Raw genomic sequence first — 27,273 nt, 5'->3', positions numbered from 1 at the left:
CAAAGGCTGTCCAGGCATGATGGGAGTTGTAGTTTTGCAACAGCTGGAGTGCTATGGTTCCCTACACCTGCAGTATATATTATAGGTAAATCTCAAAGCAATAAAACCTATGATGTAGAGCTGTACAGGATATATACCTCGTGTCACGGTGAGGGCATCAGTGGTTATTTCATGGGGAACATAAGATTTAGGCGTTATCCTTCGATTCCAGTTTGTCGATAGAATTGCTGAAGGATAAGGCCAGGTAGCTGCGGGAAAGCCTGACATCTATACACATGTATATAACTCAAATGTGCAGACAGGTTACTATGTAATAAGAAGTCTGCATACAGCAAACGGGTTACAGTTTTATTCCACTATGGTGAAAGTTTCTTTAGGGACGTGAGGTTTCGTGAGGTTCTTCACGTCGTCCAGCATTTTCTTGGGGGTTATAATGTGGGTGGAACCTGGAGAGGAAGAAGAAGATGCAACGACTGATGTAAGAGTCATGGAGAAACAGGAATGAATAAGGAATTGGATCCTATTATACAAGCGTTATCCAACCGTTGCAGAACCAAATATTAGGACCGTCACTGCTGCTCACTCGCGTTGAGTTTCCGAACAGGTTCAGCAACGTTCTCTGAGCCTGAGCACTAGGCATCTGACTCCTGAGAGGTTAAATGTCGCCCTAGGGAGTCCTTAAAACATTAATAAAGCCATTGGGGCCTATTCCACGGAGCAATAATCGTCCCTGATTCGGCCGATTATTGCTCCATGGAATAGAGACAACAATCAGCCCATGATTGTGTCATCGGCTGATCGTTTATTTAGGTTCAAACCTAAAATCATCGGGCACGGATGCGTGGCATAGCGATGGGCGACCGACAATTTCACAAGCACCATACATTACCTACACGTTGCAGGGCTTCTCCTGCGCTCCTTCGTCCCGGTCTCACGCTCAGCAGCAGCTTCAGTGCGGCCTGTCTTGGCTGACAGACCGCTCAGCCAATCACTGGCAAGGACCGCCGTGACCAGTGATTGGCTGAGCAGTCTGTCAGCTCAGACAGGCCGCACCGAAGCTGCTGCTGCGCGCAGGACCGAGAGGAAGAAGGAGCGCAGGAGAAGCCCTGCAACAGGTGTAGGTAATGTATGGTGTTTAAACAAGGGCTGCAAGGACATCGGTAACGACGACCCTGCAGCCCTCGCTAAGCAATTATCGGGCCGTGTAATAGGTCCAGTAAACGAGCGCTGATCTAGCAGATCGTGGCTCATTTACATTATTAATCAAGCCCCCATCAGCCCGTGGAATAGGACCTATAGGCTATATCCATGTTTTCCTTCCAGCCTTAGGGCAGCATCCAACTTCTCCAGGCTCTACGAGTCAAATGCTGAGTGCTCGGGTACAGAGAACGTAGCAGAACCCGAACAGATTGGCCACCCCGCCCAACACTACTGCTCACCCAAAGAGGTGCAAATACATCACAGGAATAGATGTAAGAACAGAAAAAGACAGGACCAGGAGGTAGAGCATCGGGTTAGAATCATGCAGATCTTCCCTATCTCATTTTTACTTTGCAAGTAAAGTCTCTTGGATAGGGAGGGGGCTACTGGGAGACAGAGGGTGGCCCCTTGGTATAGGAGCCCCACTGTTCGTTCTCTTTATAGTAGGAGTAACAGGGTGATCAGGTCTGCCTCCTGCTGACACAAAGCTAAATAGAGAGGTACAGAGATAAGGGGAGAGTAATCTCTTTGGTTAGCATCTGTGATGTCCTACCACGGGTGTTACGTATATATACAGCCTTCGCAAAAGTCTGTACTTATTGTACTATTGTGGTGATGAAAGTATTACTAAAGTTCACCACTAGATGTCACTATATTATGTATATTTATTTGGAAGCTGCACAGCTGAAGGATTGTAAAGGGTTATTCTTTTCTATGTGTCACCTGAATCTGTAGATTAGAAGGAATCTAGTTCTCTTCTTTCCTATCATCTCCCTCCTTTCTTCTTCTGTTGCACTCTTCGCACCCTCACAGCGCACCTTACATGCTGGGAAGAAGTAAGTCACATGGGAGGAGGAGGAGCAAAGGTCTTTCGTTCTGGACATTGTGGAGGAAGGACACAAGCCAGATAGCTCTCCACAGTGGTCCTCTCTGAGCCCTGGTCCTCTGCCAGGTCCCTGTATCTCAGAGCAGTCTTAGTCAGAACCCCGCTTGGGAAGGGCGTAAGTCAGTGTACCTCTCACAACTTTACTACTAGTGATGTTACTAAGCACTATGCGCTGTTAGGGAGGACAAGCCAGAGAAAACCTCAACGCATGCCGTGGACAAGGAGAAGTAACAGAGCAGGACAGTATCCACAAAAGAGCCAAAGAGCCAGGAACTGATCCGGACAGAGCAAAGTTGCAGTAAGCCTAGAAACTCACAGCACGGGTGTCAGCAGGGAACTCTCAGCATCCCATTTATGCCAGGTAACAAGGTCTGGGGCCTGTGTCACCCATTAGGAAGGGTCAGCAGAGTCTAGTGGGCATAAGGTGGTGTGAAGACTAAAACTCAAGGTCAACACATGGGCACAGGTGTTCTTCTAAAATATTCTACCTTATCCTCCAACATCCCGGCAGATCACAGTACTACATGGGTTGAGACTCTCACGGCATCCTCCTCTCTGCTACTCTTCTTCTCATATCACTCAACCAACACGACTATCTCCTACACTGCACTTCAACTACAAATCATGTTGTTATATTGTCAAGTATTTGTTGGGAACTTTTGTCAAGTGTGTTTCAAGTGCTTTATCCAGAGAAACCTCATATCTTTGACTCTATTACCTGCTGCACATTTACAAATAGTAAACCGGCTTAACTATACTCAAAAGACTCTGATTACTTGCAAAACCACCGACACAGCACACCACTCTGGCCATCCGTGATATTACCCCAAGGGACGCCGTAGCAGCCCGGCAGGACACTGACCACAGGGGAAAAAGGTGCAACCAGCCTTATAAAAATAAAAGCAGGCGTGCCATCACACCTGTGTGCCCTCCAGGCACTGGCGTCACGTAACAACATCCCAAGGTCCGGCTGCATCTTGGCCAACCATCTCCAGAGTGGACTCACACCTGACCCACCTAGCAAGTGACCGGCCAATCCTCAGACACAACATCTCCAGGAGTACACCACACGCCCACCTAGTAGCGGCAGCTGCAATAGCGACACTATCTTCAAGGTCACTAAACGGATAAGAGAATAAGACACCACTGGAGATACTGTAAGTCACACTAACCGATCATAACCTGGACAAATTTGTTGGCTTGTGACACTTCGTAAGCACAGCGTATTTCGGAGTACGTGATCCCGCCGAGCACAAATATAATCAGCTTGGATACAGATTTCTTGTCGTCCCGGGGTATCGTGTTGTGTTTCTGTCGAGCGCTGAAAGCAAAGCAGATATTGGACTTTAGGGGGTAATTAGACATCGGCTGCAATTAGGCTTCAGTTCACACTGATAGTGGCCTTTTGTCATTATGACAGACTTAAAGCGTAACTGTCATTTCAGGGTCATTTTTTTGAAAACATTAAATATCAACAGTACAAGTGATTTTAAGAAACTCTGTAATAGGTTTTATGTACTAAAAGAATTTCCTTCTGGACTGAAAAAACAATCTCCCAGCCTCCCCCCTCACATCAGAAGAAGCAGGATTTCTGTCTCCATTATGTGGCTATGGAGAGGGGAGGGGCTGTTAGGAGTGACTGAGCATGGAGCAGTCCTACACAGCACAACAGTCTGCAATCTTCTCTCAGTAAGTTCATAGATAAGCACTGACCTTTCTGACACCTGAATTTAGCGTTTTAGCTGCCCAGAGAGTCTACAAACATCTGACCTTCTTGTCACCTCTTCCTGCTCCCTCATCTCCCTCGGCCCCTCCCCCCTTTATAGGCTTACAATGGAGAGAGCAGAGCCCGTCTTCACTGGCTTCTCTGTAATGAAGACGTGTTAGCCTGATAATGCACAGATAAGAAGTCAGGGGGGGAGGCTGGGAGATTGCTTCTTGAGTACAGAAGGAGGCTTTTTTGCCTGATAAAACCTATTACAGAGTTTCTTAAAATCGCTTATACTACTGATTTCTGCAATTAAAAAAAATATGACAGTTACGCTTTAAAGTGTAACTATCATCTTGCCCATGCAGCAGGATGCGTTTATTAAAATTGCTGACAGGTTAGTAGTCAGCTCCTAACTTGACCGGTCTACAGAACTGGCGGAAGCTCCATAGACAGCATTGTAATACACTTATGGAGCTTCCTGCAGTTCTGTAGACCGGTCACTTTAGGAGCTGACTACTAACCTGTCAGCAATTTTAAAAAACGTATCGTGCCGCGTGGGCAAGATGATAGTTACGATTTAAAAGGAGTTATGCAGGATTCGAAAAAAAACAGCTACTTTCTCGCAAAAAGATCGCCACCCCTGTCCTTGGGTTGTGCGCTGTATTACAATTCAGCTCCATTCACTTCAATGGAACGGAGCTACAAAATCCCATACTCAACTGAGAACAGGAGAGGAAATGTTTCTGGAAGAAAAGAAGCCATGTTTTTCTAAGCTTGGACAATCCCTTTAATAGTGTAAAAAACAGTGGTGTTACAGCTTGTAACCAAAATGAACACCAGATGGAGAGACTGTAAATGGTCAGTAGCAGTCATATTCGTCAGGGATCTAGTAAAAATAGACACCATGATGAGCAGAGCCCAAGGGTGTCTCTATGAGAGGTAGCATGCAGCTCCGTACTCTAAGGTGTTATATGAAGCAGAGTGACAGAACATGTACAGCAGCCATACCCATACACCATACTGGCCTGATCATAGAGGAATCAGGTCTGTACATGCAAAGTTAAAGGGGTCGCCCCATCAGACACCCCTTATTATCTGACAGTGGCCGTGACTAATCTTCTCTAGCCAATTTCCCAGTGGGTAGTGTCGCCTCCCAATGGCACCAGCCTATAACCACTGTCTGTGCCCCCATAGGCTACGAGGGAGAAATGCAGTATTGAAGTGTTGCATAGCGCCCATTCAGATGTAAGGCCCTTCAATTCTGTCAGAAAGCTTTGGCTCACAGAAAGAAATCCTGAATAGGGGATATGGACCTTAGTCGTCCTTATGAGACAACCCCTTTAAGAGTCATTGGCCTGACTAACATGTTATCTGACTCATACCAGTGCATGCTCAGTGCAGCTGAACATATAGTATGAGGAGGGGGTAATAAAGCACATACACAGACTCACCTGACAGCCCCGGAGCCGTTCCATGCAGCAGGACACTCCGAACAGTACGGCCACTCCCGAGAGTCCAGCTTGTTTTCTATGTTGTCCTTCAAAAACCCAAACAAAATAGGTAACGTCGCTATGTAAGGAGGCGACATCATACACCCTTCATATAAGCAGATTTTCACGGACACCTCACAGCACTGTGCAAATCACTTACAGGATTATCAGAAAGCAAGATGAAGGAAACCCTTCACACTAATGCTCAGGACGTATGTCAGGTGCCATGTTATCATTGTTCTACCCTCGGCTCCATATTCTATAACGTTACATTTTCAGAAGGACAAAAGCCCCTTTAATTTTCCGGACTCCTCCAGTGATGACGAGGACGCCGCTTTCTCTCACCTCAATGACATCCTTTATGAGAGGCGTCCACCTAGACAGCTGAAATGTTTCTTCCCTCGATCGGTCCCTTCTGGGCGGTTTACGTTGGGAAGACTGAAAAGAAATTAAACCATTGCAGTAATTTCTCCCTTACATGGAGCACGTTGCTCGGACACGATTAATAAATGACTGATTGTCCTATAGGAGCCTTGTCCATACAGCTAAAAAAACACAGACAAGTATAAGACGGGAATCTTTTTTGTGAAAACTAAAAAAAACTAAAAAAAAAAAAAAAAAAAAAAAAAAAGTATAAAAGCTATAGAGCAGGGATGGGAATCTTTGGCCCTCCAGCTGTTGCAAAACTACAATCCCCATCATGCCTGGACAGCCGTGGCTGTCCAGGCATTATGGGAATTGTAGTTTTGCAACAGCTGGAGGGTTGCCGGTTACCTATCCCTGCTATAAAGCAAAATAATGACTTAAAGTGAATCTGTCAACCACAACAGTAGTGCTGAACCATTGGCACTGTCGTATAGATTACAACACAATCATGCTGTGTTCATTTTCGCAAAAAACGCCATTTTATGGGCTATACAAGAGTCAAGGAGGCGTGGCCTAGGCCAGCAAGTCCTCTGTGCACTGAATCCCTGTCCACTTGCATACTGATAGGCTGGGCCTGGCCTACATTGCTGAGCCTTGCTGACATCTCACACTTTCCCCCCACTGTATGCATTTACAGCCGCAGCCTCACTTGTCACCCTCATGGGGTTCCATATCACTGGTTAAGGCCTGACGGCAATTGTAGTTTTCTAATTGCTGGAAGACCAATGGTTTACATGTTAACTAGAGATGAGCGAACTTACAGTAAGTTCAAGAGAACCCAAATGCTTGGTATTTGCCTCCAAGGGGCTGGAGAAGATGGATGCAGCCAGGAGTTTAATGCAGAGCGTTCCGATTCAGGCGAACCCCAAACTTACAGTGATTTCGCTCATCTTTAAATTTTAACCCCTAAATCTACGGTAGACTAAACAGCCACTGTCTGCAGCAAACTGGAACGTATGCTAAACCGTTAAAGGGGTTTTTCAATTTTTTTTTCTTTCAAATCCACTGGTGCCAGAGATTTGTAATTTACTTCTATAAAAAAAAAATATATATATATATATATCTCCAACCTTCCAGTACTTATCAGCTGCTGTATGTCCTGCAGGAAGTGATGTATTCTCTCCAGTCTGACTGACACAGTGCTCTCTAAATACTGGAAGACTGGAGATTTTTTTTAACAGAAATAAAATTACAAAAATCGCTGGCACCAGTTGATTTGAAAGAACAATTTTTTGGGTGAACAACACAAATAAAATGATATTAAAAAAAAAAAAGAAAAAAAAAGGAATGATGTACTTAAAACTGACCTGGATCCCCAAAAGAGACAGTCTTAAAAGGAATAAAGAGAAGGGTTAGTACAAGAAGCAAAACAAGAGCAGGAGGCAATGGCAGAAGCTTTAGAGAAAGTGTTTTTATGTTTCTACCCGGATTAAGAGGATTTTGCTTTTCTATTATTACCACAAAACCCTGGAGGAAACAGAGTCAGTGGAGCAGATACTGGTAGAGAGCAGCGATAAGCAGCGCATGCTGCGGCTACGGGAGGTCATCTGCTTTTATTCTCTATAAAAGGTGCTAAGAAACGCATTAGGGTCTTACCTTGGGAACTATAGGAACGCCAATGTATTTCCAATTTTTCAGCACATCGCCATCGCCCTCAATCTTGGCGTGCTGAATGAGTCGGTCTAAGTTCTCCTGAGTTGTTCCTTTAGATGGAGAAACATTTTCATTAAAACATTTACAGAATAAATAGATGTAAAGGCATAAAACACAGACTAATGATAGAGGGTGGGTCACTGCACTGGAGGATCCCAGCGATGAAATAGTCATGGTGTATCACATTGAGGCTCGCTTAGTAAAGTGAATCGGCTGCTCCCTCAATGTATTGCAGTTTATATTGATAAAGGCTGTGGCATCCTACTGAGTGTCAAAGAGGCGGAGCCTAGGGTTCTCTGTGCCTCGCAATGCTGCTGTACAACCATTACAGTATGGCGCTATGGTCTGCGGCTAATACTACTGTTCCTAGAGCGTATAATAACCGATTGTGATAACTTTGCTATTACTGTATCCAGTATCGTGCACATGTATACCGTGCAGCTCACAATGTCACTCACCATTTTCCACGAAGATGTACAGGAGGATGGCCCTGATTTTATCATATTTATCCAAGTCTTTATTGAGTAGCACTGGCAGCAGGACGCGCATGTGTTCCTTCACCTTCTGCCCCTCTGCATCGGTGCCTAATGCCAGATCCTAGAAGTACAAGTCAGCGTGACACAGGAGAACAGACAGGATACAAGGCAATGGAGAATATTATTTCCACTTTAATGGAGACAGATCTATAATGGCTGCTGCCTTATAAGAGCAGGGAAGGCCCGCAGCAAAAACCGCACCCCCATGTGTTCACAGACAGCCGATCAATGTTACTAATAATCCCAGTAACATCTTGCAGCTATTAGGGAGCGTATAGGGGACCATGCAAATATAATCTGGATTAAAAGGGGTTTTCCAGAAGATAAAAAAACTATTACTATGTGCCTTCCTGTGCCCTAGAATAATAACAGAACCCATGCTTACCTTCCCCATACCCAGGTGCTGCAGCTAGGACATCTTCTGTTTTACAGCTGCAGCACTGGGGGAACCAGGAAGGCAAGTATGTTCTTTTATTGTTGTCGTAAACTATTTCACTGGAAGACCCCTTTAAAAGGGGCTGCCCATGGCGCAGAAGACGGCTGAAGTATATCGCTTCCGGCAGTCGCTTCCACGTCTTAAAAGTAAGCCTTCAGAGAAGTGGAGGGGCCGGGCCAAGTCCGGCTCATCGAGTGCAGGCAAAATTACACCCGCACGCAATGTTCAATAGCTGCACAGTGTCTACAGTATCGAGATGATCATGACTTAAAATCACCCTCCTTGACTTTAGAGGGAGGAAGAAAAAAAATAAAATTTAGCTCTAGGGAGCAGAAGGCTTTAGCAGTCCGCAGCTGCCTGGACAACCCCCTTAAAGTGAATGTATCATCAGGTGCATCGCTGTTTTTTTTTTTTTTTTTTTTTAACTACTTTGATCGATTGGTGACGCACCTGGCACCAGTCTTTTCCTGAGTACAGGCCCAACACGGAGCACTGGGGCAGGCCCCTCCCACCCCCCAGTGTGGCCATATTGCCTCCCCTCTGATGTGGCTCCACTGATTCTAATGGAGCAGTGTCATAGAGGGAGGATTTTTTGTCACACTGGGGGGGGGGGGGGGGGGGATTGACAGGCTGTGCTCGGGGAAAGACAGGCACAGGGCGGTGTTTCAAAGAAGGACCGCACCACAGTCATCCCTGTGCTGGCGCCGAACAAAAAGCAAATGATGTACCTGATGGTACATTGCCTTTAAGGGCCTTTCACAGTGTGCTTGCTGTGTATTCCCATGTGGTGTACACAATGGAGACCAACAGTGTGCTGTAGATCTCTTTTAGTCTATAGAATATAGTCATTCATGCTATTCCACACAGAGATATCCAGTGAAAGGAGAAAAGAAGAACACATGGAAGCCTATAGGTGAGCTATGTAACAGTCTTCCTGTATGTATACACCTCCCGCCTATACTAATCATTCAGCGCCACATACAATTAGAATTCTCTTACTTGCTCAACTTTGCAGAGCTTCTCCAGGTTCCCTTGGAACTTCTTCATACAATCCTCAGCAAGACTGAGATGTAAAGCTTGCTGGTAAATAAAAAAATTTAAAATGAAATCCATTTTTTGTACACTTTTCCCACAAGCATACACTATGTAACTAGTGAGGAGGGCCCCTGCTGCTGCTTCTGCGTTGGATGAGAACATCTGCTTTGCTTCAGTTGATCCTAAGGGTCCTATTCCATGGGCCGAGCAGGGCCCGATCAACGACGTAAACGAGCGCCGATCTGCTAGATCGCCGCTTGTTTACTGGGCCTATTCCACGGCCCGATGATCGTTGATCATAAGCGCTGCACTGTAATGAATCAGCCGCACGGTGCTGTTACTACAGCGCCGCGCTTATGAATACAGTCTCCATGTCCGTGATCCGTTAGGATCACGGAACGTGGGAATGCAGCCTAACATGGCCTGTCAGCTGACAGGCCACTTAGCCAATCACAGGCCGCAGCGGTCCCGGCCTGTGATTGGCTGAGCGCTCCGTCAGCTGACAGGCCACTCTGAAGCTAAAGCGCGCAGGACCCGGGGAGGAAGACAGAGCAGAGGAGAAGCCCTGCAGGTAATGTATGCTGCTTCTCAAATCGGTCGCCTGCCGCGCACCGCTATTCCACCATAGCGATGCGCGGTGGTGGAACGATGATTTTAGGTCTGGCCCTAAATGAACGATCATCGGCTGATCGTTCTCTCTATTCCACTGAGCGATAATCGGCCGATTATCGTTCCTGTGGAATAGGGCCCTAAAGGTGTTGGATGGGATAGAGGTCCGGGCTCGGTGAAGACTTTATGGACCTTGCTGTGTGATCTGGGGTGCAATTATATTAGAAGGAGGGGCTAAACAGAGGTGGGAACATGCAACTGTCTAAAATATAAAATGTATTCTGTATCAGAAACTAAGAGCAACAAGGAGCTACAATCTGAAACAACACATCTACCTGGATGCGGCTTCTTACCTTGCTCATCTGTTTTCGCATGTGAGGCATTTTTTTCATGAAGTTGGATAAGCTGCTGATAGATAGCTGGAGAAGAAGAAAGAGTTTAAAACCCAAATAATCGTCACTAGAACATAAATCTGAAGAAGTTACAATTCTGGGTATTCTCCGGATTTCTTACCTTTCCTTCCGTTTCTTTTTTACTGGAGGAGATTTCTTTAACAAGTTTAGGGACTTCCCTGCAAAATATTTATATAGGATATCAGATGCAGGCTGACAGGACAGTGCTGGGGGAGGATTCACAGTACATCATTACAGCTGGCATGTGGAGAGGGAAGAGAGGTTACTGATGCACTGGGTTTTCAATGTACTAGATGAACAAAAATCAAAGAAATAGCAGCCCAGCAAAGAAGGGTTAACAGTAACAGTGTCACTGTTGTATTTAAATTTTTTTGCAGAAATCAATAGTACAGGCGATTTTAAGAAAGGTTGTAATTGGGTTTATTAGGCAAATATGCCATTATCTGCATTTAAAAAGACTTTCCCCAGGTCCCCCCCCACCCTCCTCTCTCTCATTCACTGCTCATTATAAGAAAATCTCAACTCTTAAGTGTGTAACCTATGGAGAGGGAAGGGGGGGGGGAGGAGATATTAGTCACCAGCAGAGAACAAAGGATTACACAGCAGGACCTGTGTGAAAGCCGTATTCCGAGGTCAGAGAAGTCAGTGCTGACTTCGGAGGAGATAGCCCGGTGATGTAGCTGTAAATGAACTCTGTTGTCCTGTTTTGGTGCCTCATCTCCCTCCACCCCTCCCCTCTCCATAAGAGAACCATGAACACAGAGGGAAGTGCTTCAAACTGCTTTTTCATGATAAAAATGCATTTTTCGACTAATAAACCCAATTACAAAGTTTCTTAAAAAAAAAATTGCCTGTAGTATTGATTTCTGCAAAAAAAATTTAAAACGACAGACACTTTAAGCACTGAACTGATAACAACCCTGCAAACTAAAGGGAAGGCAGAGACAAAATTACATTCAGGAGGCAGCACTGTGTACATTTTGTAGTAGGAACACAAGGAAGAGCTGTCCAGAACTTTGTAGGTGGTCAGAAATGAGAGAAAAGCCTTGATTTAACTTTCTATTACAGTATGGATTCTCTGGATGAGGCAGACAGGATTAAAGATGGCAAGTACATAGCCCTGGCTGTGTCTCACTCCTGCACATAGCAGCAGTCAAGATATGTCTTGCATTGTGTCATGGTGTCTCTGTCACTAGAGACAGACTGAGCCTAAAAAGGCATCAGACTGCAAGGAAGAGAGACATCCAGTGGCTACGAATTCTGGATCATTAAATTGTACACCCTCACACCAAGGGATTATATGAGGTGTGTAGCTTTAACCCCTTAGCGACCCATGATGTATCTGATACGTCATGGTGCCGCAGGGGGTGTTCAGAGAGGGGTCCCGCCGGGACCCCGCTCTGAACGGCGCTGATCCCAGCTGATATGTGCATATGTGCAGGGAGATCCATTCGGCAATAGATTAGGCCAAAGCAATCTATGACCGATGTAAGCGATCTTTGCTGTGTATATACACTGTCTATATACAAGTCCCCCAGGGGGACTTCTAGTTACAGAAAAAAAAAAAGTAAAAATGTTTTTTTAATTAATAAAAAAATCCCCTCCCCTAATAGAAGTCCAAATCACCCCCTTTTCCCATTTTACAAATATAAATAAACAAACATATTTGGTAACGCCGCGCGCGTAATTGCCCGAACTATTAATTAATCCCATTCCCGATCTCGTATGGTAAACGGCGTCAGTGCAAAAAAAAAAAAAAACCAAAGTGCAAAATTGCACATTTTTGGTCGCATCAAATCCAGAAAAAATGTAATAAAAAGCGATTAAAAAGTCGCATATGTGCAATCAAGGTACCGATAGAAAGTACATGTCATGGCGCAAAAAAAATTACACCTCACCCTACCCCATAGACCCAAAAATAAAAGCGCTATAAGCCTGGGTATAGAGCGATTTTAAGGAACATATATTTGTTAACAATGGTTTACATTTTTTACAGGTCATCAGATAAAATAAAAGTTATTCATGTTACATATCGTTCCAATCGTAACGACTTGAGGAACATGCATAACAAGTCAGTTTTACCATAGGGCGAACGGCGTAAATGCAAAACTCCCCGAAATCAAAACAAATTCCTTTTTTTTCAATTTGACAGCGCTAATTTTTTTTTCGGTTTCGCAGCATATGTTATGGAAAAATAATGCCTGTCATTGCAAAGTACAATTGGTTTCGCAATAAATAAGGGCTCATATGGCTCTCTAGGTGAAAAAATGCAAGCGCTATGGCCTTTTAAACAAAGTGGAAAAAGCAAAAGTGCAAAAACGAAAATTGGCTTTGACCTTAAGTCATATTTCTAAGCTGCAGTTTCTATTAGTTACCCTGTCTATGTACAGTGATGTATAAGAACTTGGTTGTTGGGCCTGGTGAAGCTCTGACTACGTATGTGGGCTTACTCTAAGACAGAAGGTGCTGGTTTATACTAATTCTTTGCAGCCTATCTGCAACTGCATAAAGTAAAGATCCATTATATTCTATGGACCAATGCATAGGATGGCGCATTTGCCCACAAAAAGACATTATACGGCCTCCTGCACTGTGCGCAGTCTGTGACTGTGGGCGGCCAGCAGGCGACACTCCACAGACCATCCATACTCACAGATCTGTGGCTCTGGGCAGGAGGCCTTAGGGTATAACATGGTACATACTCTAAGACATTGGCGATGTGTCTGTGCCGGATTTTCACCCACAATTCATCAGACTCGTCTAATCGACCTTCCTTCTCTTTTGCAGTCTCGCTGTCCGGTTTATATCTGTAGAAAAACAGAATAGAAATTGTTTTACAATTAGTATTTCTAAACTAAACACTCAGGGGCCACATGGGGCTCTCAAAGGTCCTGCACATGGTGAGAGCAGCTGAAGCCACCATCGTGCATCTATAACACTAGACATGCCATCGTATTCCTAAGGGCCCTATTCCACCGGACGATTATCGTTTGCATAATCGTTAACGATTAACGATCTCAAACGACCGCTATTGCGAAAGACCTGAAAACGTTTACTCATTTCCATGGAACGATAATCGTTACTTATGATCATAATTGTGATAGTTTTTTCTTCGCTATTTATTCGCTATTGCGTTCGTATCTATTGCGAACGACCGAACGATGTCTTATTCAGTGCGAACGATTTTGCAAACATTTTGCGAACGAGCAACGATAAAAATAGGTCCAGGTCTTATAAAGCGATCAACGATTTCTCGTTCGGTCGTTAATCGATAACTGCATTTCAACCAAACGATTATCGTTTAGATTCGAACGATTTAACAATAATCTGAATAATTGTCCGGTGGAATAGGGCCCTAACACTATGCACCACAGTCACAATGATAACCATTCACTGCAAACACCAATATGCGACTACAGACAGGCCGACTGCATTTTACACAGTACTATACATGGTATGTTGGAAAAAAGGAACTTACTAATACACTGGGTTTTCAAGGTGCTGCGTGAGCAGGGATGCAGCAGCAATGAAGGGGTTACAGTAGTTGTTGTTGCTGATGACAATCTAAAGGAAGGGGGATTACACTACAGCATCGCTGATATTCCTAGGTCTCTGTTACCAGAGACAGAAATCCCCTGACTACAAGTAGTGGACAGTGGATGTCACCCTCTAGTGGCCAAAGACGTTGGAGCTGTTTTTCTGGGATAAGGAGTTATATTTGGTAAAGGAAGCAGGTTAAGGAAACACATGGAGGGAAGTGATGTGACACGACAGTGACCATTTAACAGGTGTATAGCAGAGGAGCACCTACCTGTAAATATCATCCTCCATAGGTAAAACATCGTATATCATGGCTTGGAAAGTCAGCTCATGCAGCACTGTAGACACCGGATCAAATCCTCGGTCAAGTATAAGTAACTGGGACTGAGACTTCTCCTGTATGATAGAAAAAGGGACAACGTGGCGGATTTTTCAACAGGCATATTCAATTTGAAAACAACCTAGATGAATGAATGAATATTATAATATATATATAATTTTTTTTTTCTCCTACTATGTTAGAGCCTATATTCACTTTATATGATCACTCATAGGTCCAATAGTCAATTAAAAACTATATTTTATTATTCACTTAAAATACCAAACACATATCTTCACAGCGATCACCTTTGCACAATGTGCCACCAGAAAACACTATTATTTTTTTACATCTCTTTGGGTAGTGTTCAGACTTACTAGTGGTTTTTTTTGTCTGTCCATGCGTTTTTATGTACCCATTAATAGTAAAACAAGGGAAGTAATAAACCTTCAGCAAATAATTTTTTGTATGGATTTTTTATATTTTGGAAAACCGGGACATTAATAGAAACTGTTACCATACTACATAAAGTGCAATAAGAGACTGGGCCCCAAAGTCTAAGAGGTAATACGGACAATAATTACTATTTAAATGTTTGACTTGGATAATATACAATAGAAGGAATACTGGGTACATAAAAACGCATGGACAGACAAAAAAACGCAACTAAGTCTGAACAGCACCCAAAGAGATTTCTATGTAAAAAAATAATGGGAGGCATTTATTAAGTCCGGCGTTTTTTACGCCAGACGTAAAAATGCCCCCGCAGCTCCGGAGATTTATGTAGAGGCGGACTGCCTCTACATAAATCCCATGCGCGCCGTTGCGCACCGCCGAAAACCTACGCCAGCTGAGGACTGGAGTAGGTTTTCGGCGTACATTTTGGCGGAACGGATGATAAATGGCGCGGACTCTGAGTCCGCGCCCTCCGTTCCGCCCACTCTCCGCCACTTTTCCGCCCCCTGGCGTACTCGGCGGAAAGTGCCGATTTGCGAATATTTTATTCGCAAATCTGCCATTTTTGCTTAAAAAAAGACGCAAATCGGCACTTTCCGCCGAAAATCATCCATTCGCCGGATGATACATGTGGCCCAATGTGTTTTCTGGTGGCACATTGTGCAAAGGTCATGGCTGTGAAGATATGTGTTTGGTATTTTAAAGAGGATGTACCATTAGGTACATCCGCTTTAATCTGACCCACGGATCGAACTGCACCGTCACGGGGAAGCCAATGCCGCAGTCCGTTTTTGGAACCGCGGCCCCGTTCCAGTGTACGGTGCCATTCTATCCACGGGTCCCTGAAGCCGGCCCGCCCCCAGTGGGAGGAAATTCCCTCCCCTCTATGACACGGCTTCATTGATTCTAAAGGAGCCGCATCATACAGGGTAGGGTATTCACCCCCACTGGGGGCGGGGCGGCCCGCCTCCCATGCTTCACACCGGCCCGGGGTCCGGGCCGCGGTTCCAAAAAAACGTACAGCGGCACCGGCTTCCCCGTGACAGTGCCGTTCGATCCGTGGGTCAGATTAAAGAGGATGTACCTGATGGTGAATAAATAAAAGATAATTTTTAATTGACAATTGGACCCATCAGTGATATATATTTATATTTATATATTTGCTTTTTTACTATCTATCTATCATATGGCACCAAGCTAGGGCTGGGCGATATGGCCTAAAATTTATATCACGATATAATTTGATGCATGCACGATATAACGATATATCACGATATATAATTTTTTTTTGTGTGTATACTCACCCCCCCCCTTGCCAGTGATCAGCCTTCCCCTGTGCCAGTGATCAGCCCTCCCCTATGCCTTCAGCCCCCTTTGTGCCAGTTATCACCCCCCTTGCCAGTCATCAGCCTTCCCCTGTGCCATCAGCCCACCCTGTGCCAGTGATCAGCCCTCCCCTGTGCCATCAGCCCCCCTTGCACCAGTCATCAGCCCCCCTTGCCAGTCATCAGCCTTCCCCTGTGCCATCAGCCCACCCTGTGCCAGTCATCAGCACTCCCTTGTGCCAGTTATCACCCGCCTTGCCAGTCATCAGCCCCCCGTTGCCAGTCATCAGCCCCCCCGTTGCCAGTCATCAGCCCCCCGTTGCCAGTCATCAGCCCCCCGTTGCCAGTCATCAGCCCCCCGTTGCCAGTGCCAGTCATCTCCCCTCTCAGTTTTCCAGCCATTTCATGTGCCAGCCATCATGTCCCCCCAGCCAGGGCCATCATCAGCCCCATGCCAAGCCATCTGCCGCCCCCGTTGCGTGAACGGAAGGCCCTGCAGTGCGGTACCACGGAGCGGTAAGTGAGAAGCTTATTCACTACCGCTCCGTGGTATATCGCGATATGACGATATGCAAAAAATCTATATCGTCAACCGAATTGATGACGATATTTTGGCATATCGTTTATATCGCCCAGCCCTACACCAAGCTAAGAAAAAAATTGATTTTTTTTTTCCTTCCCCCATTGAGGACCATTACAAGGTAAGAGCACAGAGGATTCAGTGTGGTGCAATTAGAGCATTGCTATTGTTATACAAGTCCTTTGACATGTATAGTGCTGCGATTGGTCAGGGTCTCAGTATGTAGGCCCCTCCCCTAATCGTTCGGTATAGCCGGGTAACACCCTCAGTTGCAGTATGCTTTACTCCTCACCTTGGCGCTCAACCCTTCCGATTATGGGAGATTGCCTCCACAGACTCTAATGGAGCAGTCTCCTGCAATGAGCACAGAGTCGGAGAGTAATGTGCGCCACCCCTACAGGTTACCGGCATCAAGGATAAGAATTCTAGAACTATACTCATATTACCTTACACTGATTTCGCTCATCCGTCTTGTAATACTGAACAAGTTTTTCTTCTACCAAGTTGGCCAAATCTTCAGCGTTATCCAGAGGTTCTCTGTATGGATGAAGAATTGTCAGCAACCAATTACTTTCCAGTATTTAACGCTGACAGTGATATAAAAGGGTAATCTGGTGGAATTTATTTATTTATTTATTTTCTTCAAATCAACTGATTTCAGAAAGTTATAAAGATCTATAATTTACTTCTACTTAAAATCTCCAGTCTTCCAGTACTGATCAGCTGGCGTATGTGCTGCAGAAAGTCGTGTATTCTTTCCAGCCTGACAGTGCTCTCTGCTGCCACCTCTGTCCAGATCAGTAGCAAATCCCCATAGAAAACCTCTCCTGCTCTGGACAGTTCCTGACAGCAGAGAGCACCGTGTCATACTGAAAACAAAACACCATTTCATGCAGGGCATAAGTATGGGAAGACTTGAGATTTTTAAATAGAAGTATTTTTACCAGAGTACCCCTTTAAACCGGTGGCTCTCCAGCTGTAGCAAAACTACAACTCCCATCATGCCCTGACCATACAGCTGTGAGTTGTAGTTTTACAACAGCTAGAGAGCCACTGGTTGGTCTAGTGCACATATGACCGCTGGGTTGTTAACATGAAAGCTGTTAAAGGGGTAATCTGGCCCGGGGGTATTCTTCTGCTCTGGCAGCTCAGCCATTCAGCGGCCTAGGCGGGACTCCGCTAAGGCCACTAAATTGCTGAGCTGCCTTGAGACGTCACGTCTCGTGGAGCAGCTCACACCAGGAAGACAAGTGCACCGGGCGGCACAATCCGGGACCCGGCACTGGAACCAGGGATGTAAGTGACCTCCACCGTCCATAACCACCCCCTCCCCGACCAGAGCAGAAAAATACCCGACCAGAGCAGAAAAATACCCCTTTAAGGCATGATGGGAGTAGTAGTTCTACAACACGTTGAAGTTCCCTGTTCTATAGAAGCTGTACCTCTTATAGCGGACTCCGGGGTTCTCATCCAAAGTTGCACAGAGCGTTACTATCTGCTGAGCGATGGCTTGCATGGCAGATTCTTTATCCACGGCCTTATCGGGACTATACAGCATGTGAAAGGCATCAGGGACGTTCAAGAGAAACACCTAGAGAGAACAGGAAACATCTATAACTACATACAACATATAGGAAAAAACTGGGGAAATAAGAAGCTTGTAGGAATTACCTGAGACTCTTTAGGGAAAAAAGAAATATTAATCTCCTTGCATTTCTTGATGGTTTTGGGCTGGCAGGACTTCAGCTTCCCGAAAAGGTTGTCAGGACACACTGAAAAATAAAGGGAAATCAGTGTTTAGTTTATTAATGACAGGAAGTTGTGTAGTCCTTGATTTTAATGTAGACAATTGGTTCCACACCCCAAAAATCATTTTATAATCATTATAGCAGCAGTGTGTATAGCTGAGTGTGAGTGCAAGCACATTATAGCAGCAGTGTGTATAGCTGAGTGTGAGTGCAAGCACATTATAGCAGCAGTGTGTATAGCTAAGTGTGAGTGCAGGAACATTATAGCAGGAATGGAGAGGATGGGAAACACAAGGACTGACAGAGACTGCAGGGAGTATGAAGGAATGAGCAGGGCAGATGTGGGCACAGTATAGCAGCACTCTGTCCGGGGAGAGAGGGGTTACATCTATAAAGAGATTACCCCCACAGTCCTGTCCCCTGATGCAAGCCCCAGCCTGAAGTGGATCTGCTATAAATTGGAAGGTGAGAGAGACTTCCTGGGTCAGAGTACAGGGCTGTAGACCCCGCTATGCAGGCCATGCCCCTCCCCCACTCACGCTCCTACCCAATACCAGGAGCTCTTAAACCAAAGCAATGCTCTTAAACCAAGTCACAATTTTGAAAAACTGTGAGCTTCTTGCAAAACGCTCTTAAACCAAGTTACTCTTAAACCAAGGTACCACTGTATAACATTTATAATATATATTTTATAATAGATATATATCTCTATCTAAATCGGTCAGGAGTAGAGTGATAAAGAGCTGAGGGAAAGCAATGCATTTTGGGAATTGTAGTAATGAGCAACTATTTAAAGGACAGAATAGGGGGAGAGAATTACAATTACCAACAAAACAAATGGATTTTTGGCGACGTCCGAACTGGCCAGACAGAAAACCACCACAATAGGCTTCTGCATTTTTAAACCTGACTTTAATTTGACACATATACCTAGTTACATAACAAGGTTTTTAATGGGTGACAGACTTATAGGGTAGCTACCCATAGGTGGCACTACATACAATTTTCCCTTATGGAGAAGGAGTCAATCTGCATGCTTCTTTTCTCAAGGGGGCGTGGTCTAAAAGACTCCATACACTAACTGGATCTTCACAAGTATCCACTAGAGAGGAGTGAACCTCGAGCACACTGGTACGCGCCGCGGCTGTGTGAGGCTCCTTTTTTTTTTACCTTAATCAATGGTGTGGGGATGCCAGTCGTGCTGTGTTTTTTTTTTTTTTTAATTGCTTCCCAGACCCGCGATATCCCATTCCCTCTGTGTGATTCTAATGGAGCCTGTATAAAATTTATATCTATCTATCTATCTTGATGCATGATTATCAAGCCATATAATACACTATGCTTACACTAGCCATCGAGCCGTGTAATACAGCCCTTAGATTAGACATAACACTTGGGGACACTGGCGTAGCTACCATGGGGGCAGGGTATGCAGTCGCTATGGGGCCCGGGGGTGCAGGGGGCCCGGGCACCGCGGGGCTGCAGGGGTGCCCCGAAGCTGCTTTGGGGGGACCAGCCTAGTCTGCCTCTGCCCCCGGCTTTTCCCTCTTCCCCCCACAGCAGGGAATGCGTCGCCGCCGCCGTTGTGCAGCCCCGTGGTACGCTGCTTCTATCTCAGGCCGGCAACTCACCCCTGCAGCCCCGCGGTGCCCGAACTTCTTCCAGCTCGGCGCGATGACATCATGAGCGCTGCAGCAGGAAGAAGTTCGGGCACCGCGGGGCTGCAGGGGTGCCCCGAAGCTGCTTTGGGGGGACCTGCCTAGTGTGCCTCTGCCCCCGGCTTTTCCCTCTTCCCCCCACAGCTTCTCCCCCTGCCCCCATCTGCTCCCCCTGCCTGTGCCCCCTCTGCCCCCATCTGCTCCCCCTGCCTGTGCCCCCCATCTGCTCCCCCTGCCTGTGCCCCCCATCTGCTCCCCCTGCCTGTGCCCCCTCTGCCCCCATCTGCTCCCCCTGCCTGTGCCCCCCATCTGCTCCCCCTGCCTGTGCCCCCCATCTGCCCCCATCTGCTTCCCCTGCCCCATCTGCTCCCCCTGCCCCATCTGCTCCCCCTGCCTGTGCCCCCCCATCTGCTCCCCCTGCCCCCATCTGCTCCCCCTGCCTGTGCCCCCCATCTGCTCCCCCTGCCTGTGGCCCAGCTGATCTCCCTGCCCCCCAGCTGCTCCCTCTTCTCCCCTTGCCCCCCCAACTTCTCCCTCTGCTCCCCATCTTCTCCCCCTTCCACCCCAGCTTCTCCCCTGCCACCCCAGCTGCCCCCATCCTCTCCCTGCCACCCCAGCGGCTCCCCCTGCCCCCCCAGATGCTCCCCCTGCCTCCCCAGATGCTCCCCCTGCCACCCCCAGCTGCTCCCCCCCTGTCACCCCAGCTTTTCCCCCCTGTCTCCCCCAGCTGCCTCCCTTCCTCAGTCCCCCCCAGCTGCCTCCCTTCCTCAGTCCCCCCCAGCTGTCACCTGTGAGTCATAAGTAACTGCACTGTAAACTAGAAACTTCTATAGTGTGCAGAGCCTGTGTACCATTGGGGTCTAAATGGGTCAGTGTAATGTTTGCGGTAGTGTACTGACACAGCCCCGCGGACACTACAGTACACTAGCGCAAACTTTTAAACTAGAATCAAACTACAACAGCTGCAGGCACTACAACTCCCAGCATATGCTGCGGGCTGCAGACTGTCAGTACATGCTGGGAGTTGTAGTGCCTGCAGCTGTTGTAGTTGGGCCCTAGGTGGCATATAAGAATATATAGATCAGTGGGGGCTCAGTGCAGGGAAGTGACCCCAGAACATCACTTATAGGGGACAGAACAAAAACATCTCCCCCTATCCCCTATTAGTGATGTTCTGGGGTCACTTCCCTACACTGAGCCCCCACAGATCTATGTATACTTATATGCCACACAGCATCCATTGTATAATGCACCTAGGACCCAACTACAGCAGCTGCAGGCACTACAACTCCCAGAACAGTCTGCAGCCGTCAGGATATGCTGGGAGTTGTAGTGCCTGCAGCTGTTGTAGTTGGGTCCTATACACTGGATGCTTTGTGGTATATAAGAATACATAGATCTGTGGGTGTTCAGTGCAGGAAGTGACCCCAGAACATCACTAATAGGGGATAGGGGAGATGTTTTTGTTCTATCCCCCATTAGTGATGTTCTGGGGTCACTTCCCTACACTGAGCCCCCACAGATCTATGTATTCTGATCTCCCACAAAGCATCCAGTGTATAATGCACCTCGGACCCAACTACAACAGCTGCAGGAACTACAACTCCCAGCATTAACTGACAGTCTGCTGCCCTCAGGATATGCTGGGAGTTGTAGTACAGCGTAGACAGATGTATTGCTGGACCTTTAGGGCTGATGGTTGTCACCCACAGATTGCAGCCACCAGGAGTCTCTGCACACAGTGATTTATTAAAGGGTGGTCCACTGAGAAACTACAACTCCCAGCATAGCCTGAGAGCTGTATAAATGTAGGGATTTGTCACAGATACAGATGAATTCAGGAAAGGAGCGGGTCAGCATGTCGTGTTTAACTGGTTCTATATTGGTGGGCCCCCCAGGTACCCCAGTCCCACACTGGACAGAAGCGGTCCCCAAACTAAGACATCCCCGGCCTCCTTCCTTCCTCCATCACGTCTGTTTTCAAGCAGAGCGGCACCCAAGTGCCAGGGTATATACCATGCATGTAACCTCAGCAAGCAAGGTGTCTAGGGCAGAATGAACTCTGAATACAGGCCTGGTCACTGGTGGGGGAATTGGATACTATATGGGGACCTATTGGGGGGGGGGGATTTAAATGCTATATGTGACACTACTGGGGTACTATATAGGGCAATACTTGAGGCATTGGATACTATTTGGGGCACTATTGGGGGGGTTGCATACTATATGGGCGGATTGCATACTATACGGGCACTAAATGGGTGGATTGCATACTATATGGGCACTAAATAAGCGGATTGCATACCATATAGGCACTATTGGGGGGATTGGATACTATATGGGCGGATTGCACACTATATGGGCACTATTGGGGGATTGGATACTATATGGGGCACTATATTGGGGGGATTGGATACTATATGGGCACTATTAGGGGGATTGGATACTATATGGAGCACTACTTGGGGCATTGGATACTATATGAGGCACTATGGGGGGATTGGATACTGTATGGGGCACTATTGGGGGGGATTGCATACTATATGGGCGGATTGCATACTATATGGGCACTATTGGGGGGATTGGATACTATATGGAGCACTATTGGGGGGTTAGATACTGTATGGGGCACTATTGGGGGGGTTGGCTACCGTATGGAGTGCTATGGCGGGGATTGGCTACCATATGAGGCACTATGGGGGGGCCTTACAACTATATGGGTAGAAACAAAGAACAAAAAGAAAGGCAGAGCGCCTCATAGAGTAGTACCTCTGGATTGAAAAAAATGATCTAACATGTAAAAAATCACTGCTCACCTTTTGGGGTTGTGGAAGCAGAGCCACAACACCCAGCAGCACATGTAATGGTGTGTCCAACACACCTCCCAGGGATTGGGGTAGCAGCAGTCTTCACAACAGGTCTAAACCGGGCTCCTTGTGCAAGGACCCGTGGAGTCAGGTAAAACCAAAAGGTGCCAAAAATTACAAAAAATGACCTGGAGATTGCGCTCACCACCAAACAACGTATTAGAAACCGATGTTCACATAAAACACGATTTATTCAGTCCAACAATAACGCGTTTCAGGACTATGGCGCCCCTTCGTCAGATTCAGGACAAACAACGTTTGACGAAGGGGCGCCATAGTCCTGAAACGCGTTATTGTTGGACTGAATAAATCGTGTTTTATGTGAACATCGGTTTCTACTACGTTGTTTGGTGGTGAGCGCAATTTCCAGGTCATTTTTTTGTCATTTTTGGCACCTTTTGGTTTTACAACTATATGGGGCACTATTGGGGGAGTAACTACTATATGAGGCAGTACAGGAAGGAGTTAGCTACTATATTGGGCACTATAGACAGGGTAGCACTATTGGGGGGCTAACCACATAACTACAATATACAATATAATCTTTTCCCTCCCTACCCCACCCTGGAACGGTGTCTCAGAGGAGCAGCTCGCATCCTCCATCTATGACCTGCTGCCTGTTGTGCTTAGGTAACCTGCTGGGAAGACCTGCGACAGAGACAGGGTAGGCGGTTGATAAGAGCCTCCTATATGCTGTGATTCGTGTTGTGCGTAGGGGGGGGGGGGGGGGGGGCCCTTACAGTTTTTCTTGCTATGGGGACCCTTGAATCCTAGCCACGCCCCTGCTTGGGGAAGCTGTCTGGGTTTGTAGTGGTGCAGTACAGTGTAGCAGAGTGAGTGGTGATCGCCCTTTCCTATCAAATGACTGTAAGCAGAGAGAGATAGAAGCATTTCGGTATATGATGAATAAAAGTTTACTTCTTGATGTGCTAGTAATGAGTATCAGCCAGCAGCCATGATGTCCTGCTATACTTACTATCACTGAAGTAAATGTAGGCGGCCTTATACATGCAGGAGGATTTGGACTTGAAGTCGTTCACAATGCAGTCTACAGACTGGAATAAAAAGATATATTAATTAGGGAAGTTTCATTCTTGTCGTCACCACTTACAACATATGTACACAGGGAACGCAACTAGCAAACACGTTACAACATCACATGGTTCTTCCTTAGATCTGTTTTTTTATGTGAGTATCTAGACATGGGAAATGATACAGGACTCTAACAGCTTTTCTCCACTATAGACGGTACATTAAAGGGGTACTCCGGTGAAAATCTCTTTTTTTCTTCAAATCAACTGATTTCAGAAAGTTAGACAGATTTGTAATTTACTTCTATTTAAAAATCTCCAGTCTTCCAGTACTTATCAGCTGCTCTATGTCCTTGCAGGAAGTGGTGTATTCTTTCCAGCGTGACACAGTGCTCTCTGCTGCCACCTCTGTCCATGTCAGGAACTGTCCAGAGCAGGAGAGGTTTTCTATGGGGATTTGCTGCTGCTCTGGACAGTTGTGACCTCTTGTGACCACTGCAGTGCGGCAGAGGGAAGAGGGGAAGAGAAGAGGAGACGTTATAAGGGAGGGGGAGCACACTAGGAGACTATATACACTACTGTGGGAGCGCACAGGGTGACTATATACACTACTGTGGGAGCGCAATGGGTGACTATATACACTACTGGGGGAGCGCAATGGGTGACTATATACACTACTGGGGGAGCGCAATGGGTGACTATATACACTACTGGGGGAGCACAACACGGTGACTATATACACTACTGGGGGAGCGCAACACGGTGACTATATACACTACTGGGTGGGTGCAACACGTTGACTATATACACTACTGGGGGAGCGCAACACGGTGACTATATACACTACTGGGGGAGCGTTTACTACTGATGTTGAGCTCGAACCTTCACCTAACAATAGACCCTGGTAAGTAGACCTTAACTTAAAGTTGTTGAGTACCCCTGTGTTAAAGTATTCATTGCAAACTCGGACACATAGGCCAGACCGTTTTTAAGAGAAAAAAAACATAGCAATTTTATTCAGTGACGCCGGTTTTACATGCAACAGTAAGTCATAACTTATTACTATCCGTCCCTTCGCTGTGGCCTCTGCTGTGCAGCTTCAAGGGGTTAATCAGAATTTTCATTTTCTTTTAAATTAACACTGTTCAGTTTCTCTACAGATTACAACTGATGGCGGAGCTCTTAGCAGTCGGAGGCTTTGTGAGCAGCTTAAAGAGGTTATCCAGCGCTACAAAAACATGGCCACCCTTCCCCTACCGTTGTCTCCAGTTTGGGTGGGGTTTTTAAACTCAGTTCCATTGAAGTAAATGGAGCTTAATTGTAAACTGCACCTGAACTGGAGACAACAGTAGGGGGAAAAGTGGCCATGTTTTTGTAGCGCTGGATAACCCCTTTAAAGAGAACCTGTCATTACTTGCACGCTGCCCAAACCACAAGTCATAGGGGTGGTCTCTGTCTGCTTCTCCCTGCCCCACCAGCCTATCCCCCCATAGTCACATAGTGAGGGGTCAATCAAGGCTGGTTCAGGCATCATAAAAGTATGGATAGTATAAGTGGAGAATCCCTTTAAGCCATGCAAGTCAATAGACATACTTTAAAATGAGGCATAGTTAACATAAGACAATCATGGAGATTTATCAAACATGGTGTAAAGTGAAACTGTCTCAGTTGCCCCTAGCAACCAATCAGATTCCACCTTTCATTCCTCACAGACTCTTTGGAAAATGAAAGGTGGAATCTGATTGGTTGCTAGGGGCAACTGAGCCAGTTTCACTTTACACCATGTTTGATAAATCTCCCCCAATATGTTCAAGATGAATGGATACAAACCTTCTCATTCGGTGATATGAAGTAGATCGCTTTCAGATCTGCGACCGGTTGTCTTTGCTTGTAGAGATCTTCCACAACTGGATGGAAATGAAGAGAAATAAAAAGCTCACGTCTTTCCTTCAGGAGAGATTTCTGGCTAGACATATATCCCCAGTCATGTTCTAAGACTCTTGAAGTAAAGTGAAATCCTGACTTTAAAGGTAAAGCCACCTCTAAATGGTGACATCAAAGACCTGCTTTACATTATCTATTATCAGCAACAACCTTTAAAGGGGTACTCCGGTGAAAACTGGTTTCAGAAAGTTATATAGATTTGTAATTCTTCCATTACTTATCAGCTGCTGTATGTCCTGCAGGAAGTGGTGTTTTCTTTTTAGTCTCTCTTTTTAGTGCTCTCTGCTGCCACCTCTGTCCATGTTAGGAACTGCCCAGAGCAGGAGAGGTTTTCTATGGGGATTTGTTACTGCTCTGGACAGTTCCTGACATGGACAGAGGTGGCAGCAGAGAGCACTGTGTCAGACTGGAAAGAAAAATCCCTGCAGGGCATACAGCAGCTGATGAGTATGGGGAGACTTGAGATTTTTCAATAGAAGTAAATTACAAATTATCTGAATTAAACCAGTTGATCTGAATGAAAGATTTTTGCTGGAGAACACTTTTAAGGTTATAGGGCTGTTATCAGCTACTGCTTGTCATTCACGAACTGAAAGAAGAGGAAGATTCAGCATATATATTATCATAGATATCATAATTAAGTCACTGTCATATTTTTTTTTTTTTTGCAGAAATCAATAGTCCAGGGGATTTTAAGAAACTTTGTAATTGGGTTTATTAGCCAAATATGCCATTATCTGCATTTTTAAAAAGCCTTTTCCCAGCCCCCCCCCACCTCCTCTTTTCAATCCACTGCAAAAGAAATTGTGACTTGTTGCATTAGACGTACCCAGTCTGTTCTAGGGAGAGGGGAGGGGGGAGTGGGGAGTTAGCCGACAGCAGAAAGCAGATAACAGAGGATTACAGGCACAGAGCTGGGTGAGTGCTGTAATCAGAGCTCAGAGAGGTCAGTGGTAACTGTCAGAGGAGATAACAGGTGAAGTATTTGTAGATTAATTCTTTGTTGTCCTGTTTTGGTCTTTTATTTAGCTCTCTCCATAGGAGAACAATGAAGGCAGGGGGAAAGCTTCAAACTGCTTTTTCATGATAAAAATGCATTTTTCGGCTAATAAACCCAATTACAAAGTTTCTTAAAGTCGCCTGTACTATTGATTTCTGCAAGTTAAAGAAGTGATGTTACCTGTGATGCCCTCCTGGAGCAGATCCGTCATCTTGCAACATGAAGTCAGCAGCTTGGTTGTAAACTGGTCGAGGAGCAGAATCTGAATCGGAGGCAAGAGATATTAGTCTGGTTGTTACTACTACCAATAAGCCATTAGTGCCATCAGGCCGACTGACGCCTGAGAAGCATAAGTGACTGCGCAGATATAGGACACTTGGAAGCCACGGTCATCTCCAAGGCCTTATCGT

At 46.0% G+C, this 27,273-nt stretch overlaps 2 protein-coding genes across 7 annotated transcripts in view; one reads left to right on the top strand and one right to left on the bottom strand.

The window, feature by feature from the left end:
• Positions 1-41: 41 nt before the first annotated feature.
• STXBP3 (syntaxin binding protein 3) overlaps positions 42-27,273 on the bottom strand; it is a 32,820-nt gene continuing 5,588 nt past the window's right edge. For 2 of the 3 annotated variants that reach the window (XM_069967488.1, XM_069967487.1), the window contains exons 3-19: positions 27,044-27,125; positions 25,750-25,826; positions 23,865-23,943; positions 18,287-18,387; positions 18,058-18,206; positions 17,062-17,152; positions 14,207-14,331; positions 13,098-13,202; positions 10,496-10,553; positions 10,336-10,401; positions 9,338-9,418; positions 7,825-7,963; positions 7,310-7,416; positions 5,633-5,725; positions 5,249-5,334; positions 3,259-3,407; positions 42-446 (exon numbers count right to left, since the gene is read on the bottom strand). In XM_069967488.1, coding sequence (XP_069823589.1) covers positions 349-446; positions 3,259-3,407; positions 5,249-5,334; positions 5,633-5,725; positions 7,310-7,416; positions 7,825-7,963; positions 9,338-9,418; positions 10,336-10,401; positions 10,496-10,553; positions 13,098-13,202; positions 14,207-14,331; positions 17,062-17,152; positions 18,058-18,206; positions 18,287-18,387; positions 23,865-23,943; positions 25,750-25,826; positions 27,044-27,125 — 1,686 coding nt within the window. In that variant the 3' untranslated portion in view covers positions 42-348. The remainder of the gene's footprint in view (positions 447-3,258; positions 3,408-5,248; positions 5,335-5,632; positions 5,726-7,309; positions 7,417-7,824; positions 7,964-9,337; positions 9,419-10,335; positions 10,402-10,495; positions 10,554-13,097; positions 13,203-14,206; positions 14,332-17,061; positions 17,153-18,057; positions 18,207-18,286; positions 18,388-23,864; positions 23,944-25,749; positions 25,827-27,043; positions 27,126-27,273) is intronic. The other variant, XM_069967486.1, reaches the window with a different exon arrangement.
• LOC138789001 (fibronectin type III domain-containing protein 7-like) overlaps positions 25,782-27,273 on the top strand; it is a 33,102-nt gene continuing 31,610 nt past the window's right edge. For 2 of the 4 annotated variants that reach the window (XR_011362680.1, XR_011362681.1), the window contains exon 1: positions 25,782-25,949. The gene's annotated coding sequence lies outside the window, so the exon portion shown is untranslated. The remainder of the gene's footprint in view (positions 25,950-27,273) is intronic. The other 2 variants (XM_069967483.1, XM_069967482.1) reach the window with 1 other exon arrangement.

Source organism: Dendropsophus ebraccatus, chromosome 4 (genome assembly GCF_027789765.1).
Source record: "Dendropsophus ebraccatus isolate aDenEbr1 chromosome 4, aDenEbr1.pat, whole genome shotgun sequence".
Taxonomy (NCBI): domain Eukaryota; kingdom Metazoa; phylum Chordata; class Amphibia; order Anura; family Hylidae; genus Dendropsophus; species Dendropsophus ebraccatus.
This window is presented reverse-complemented; position numbering and strand designations above follow the sequence as displayed.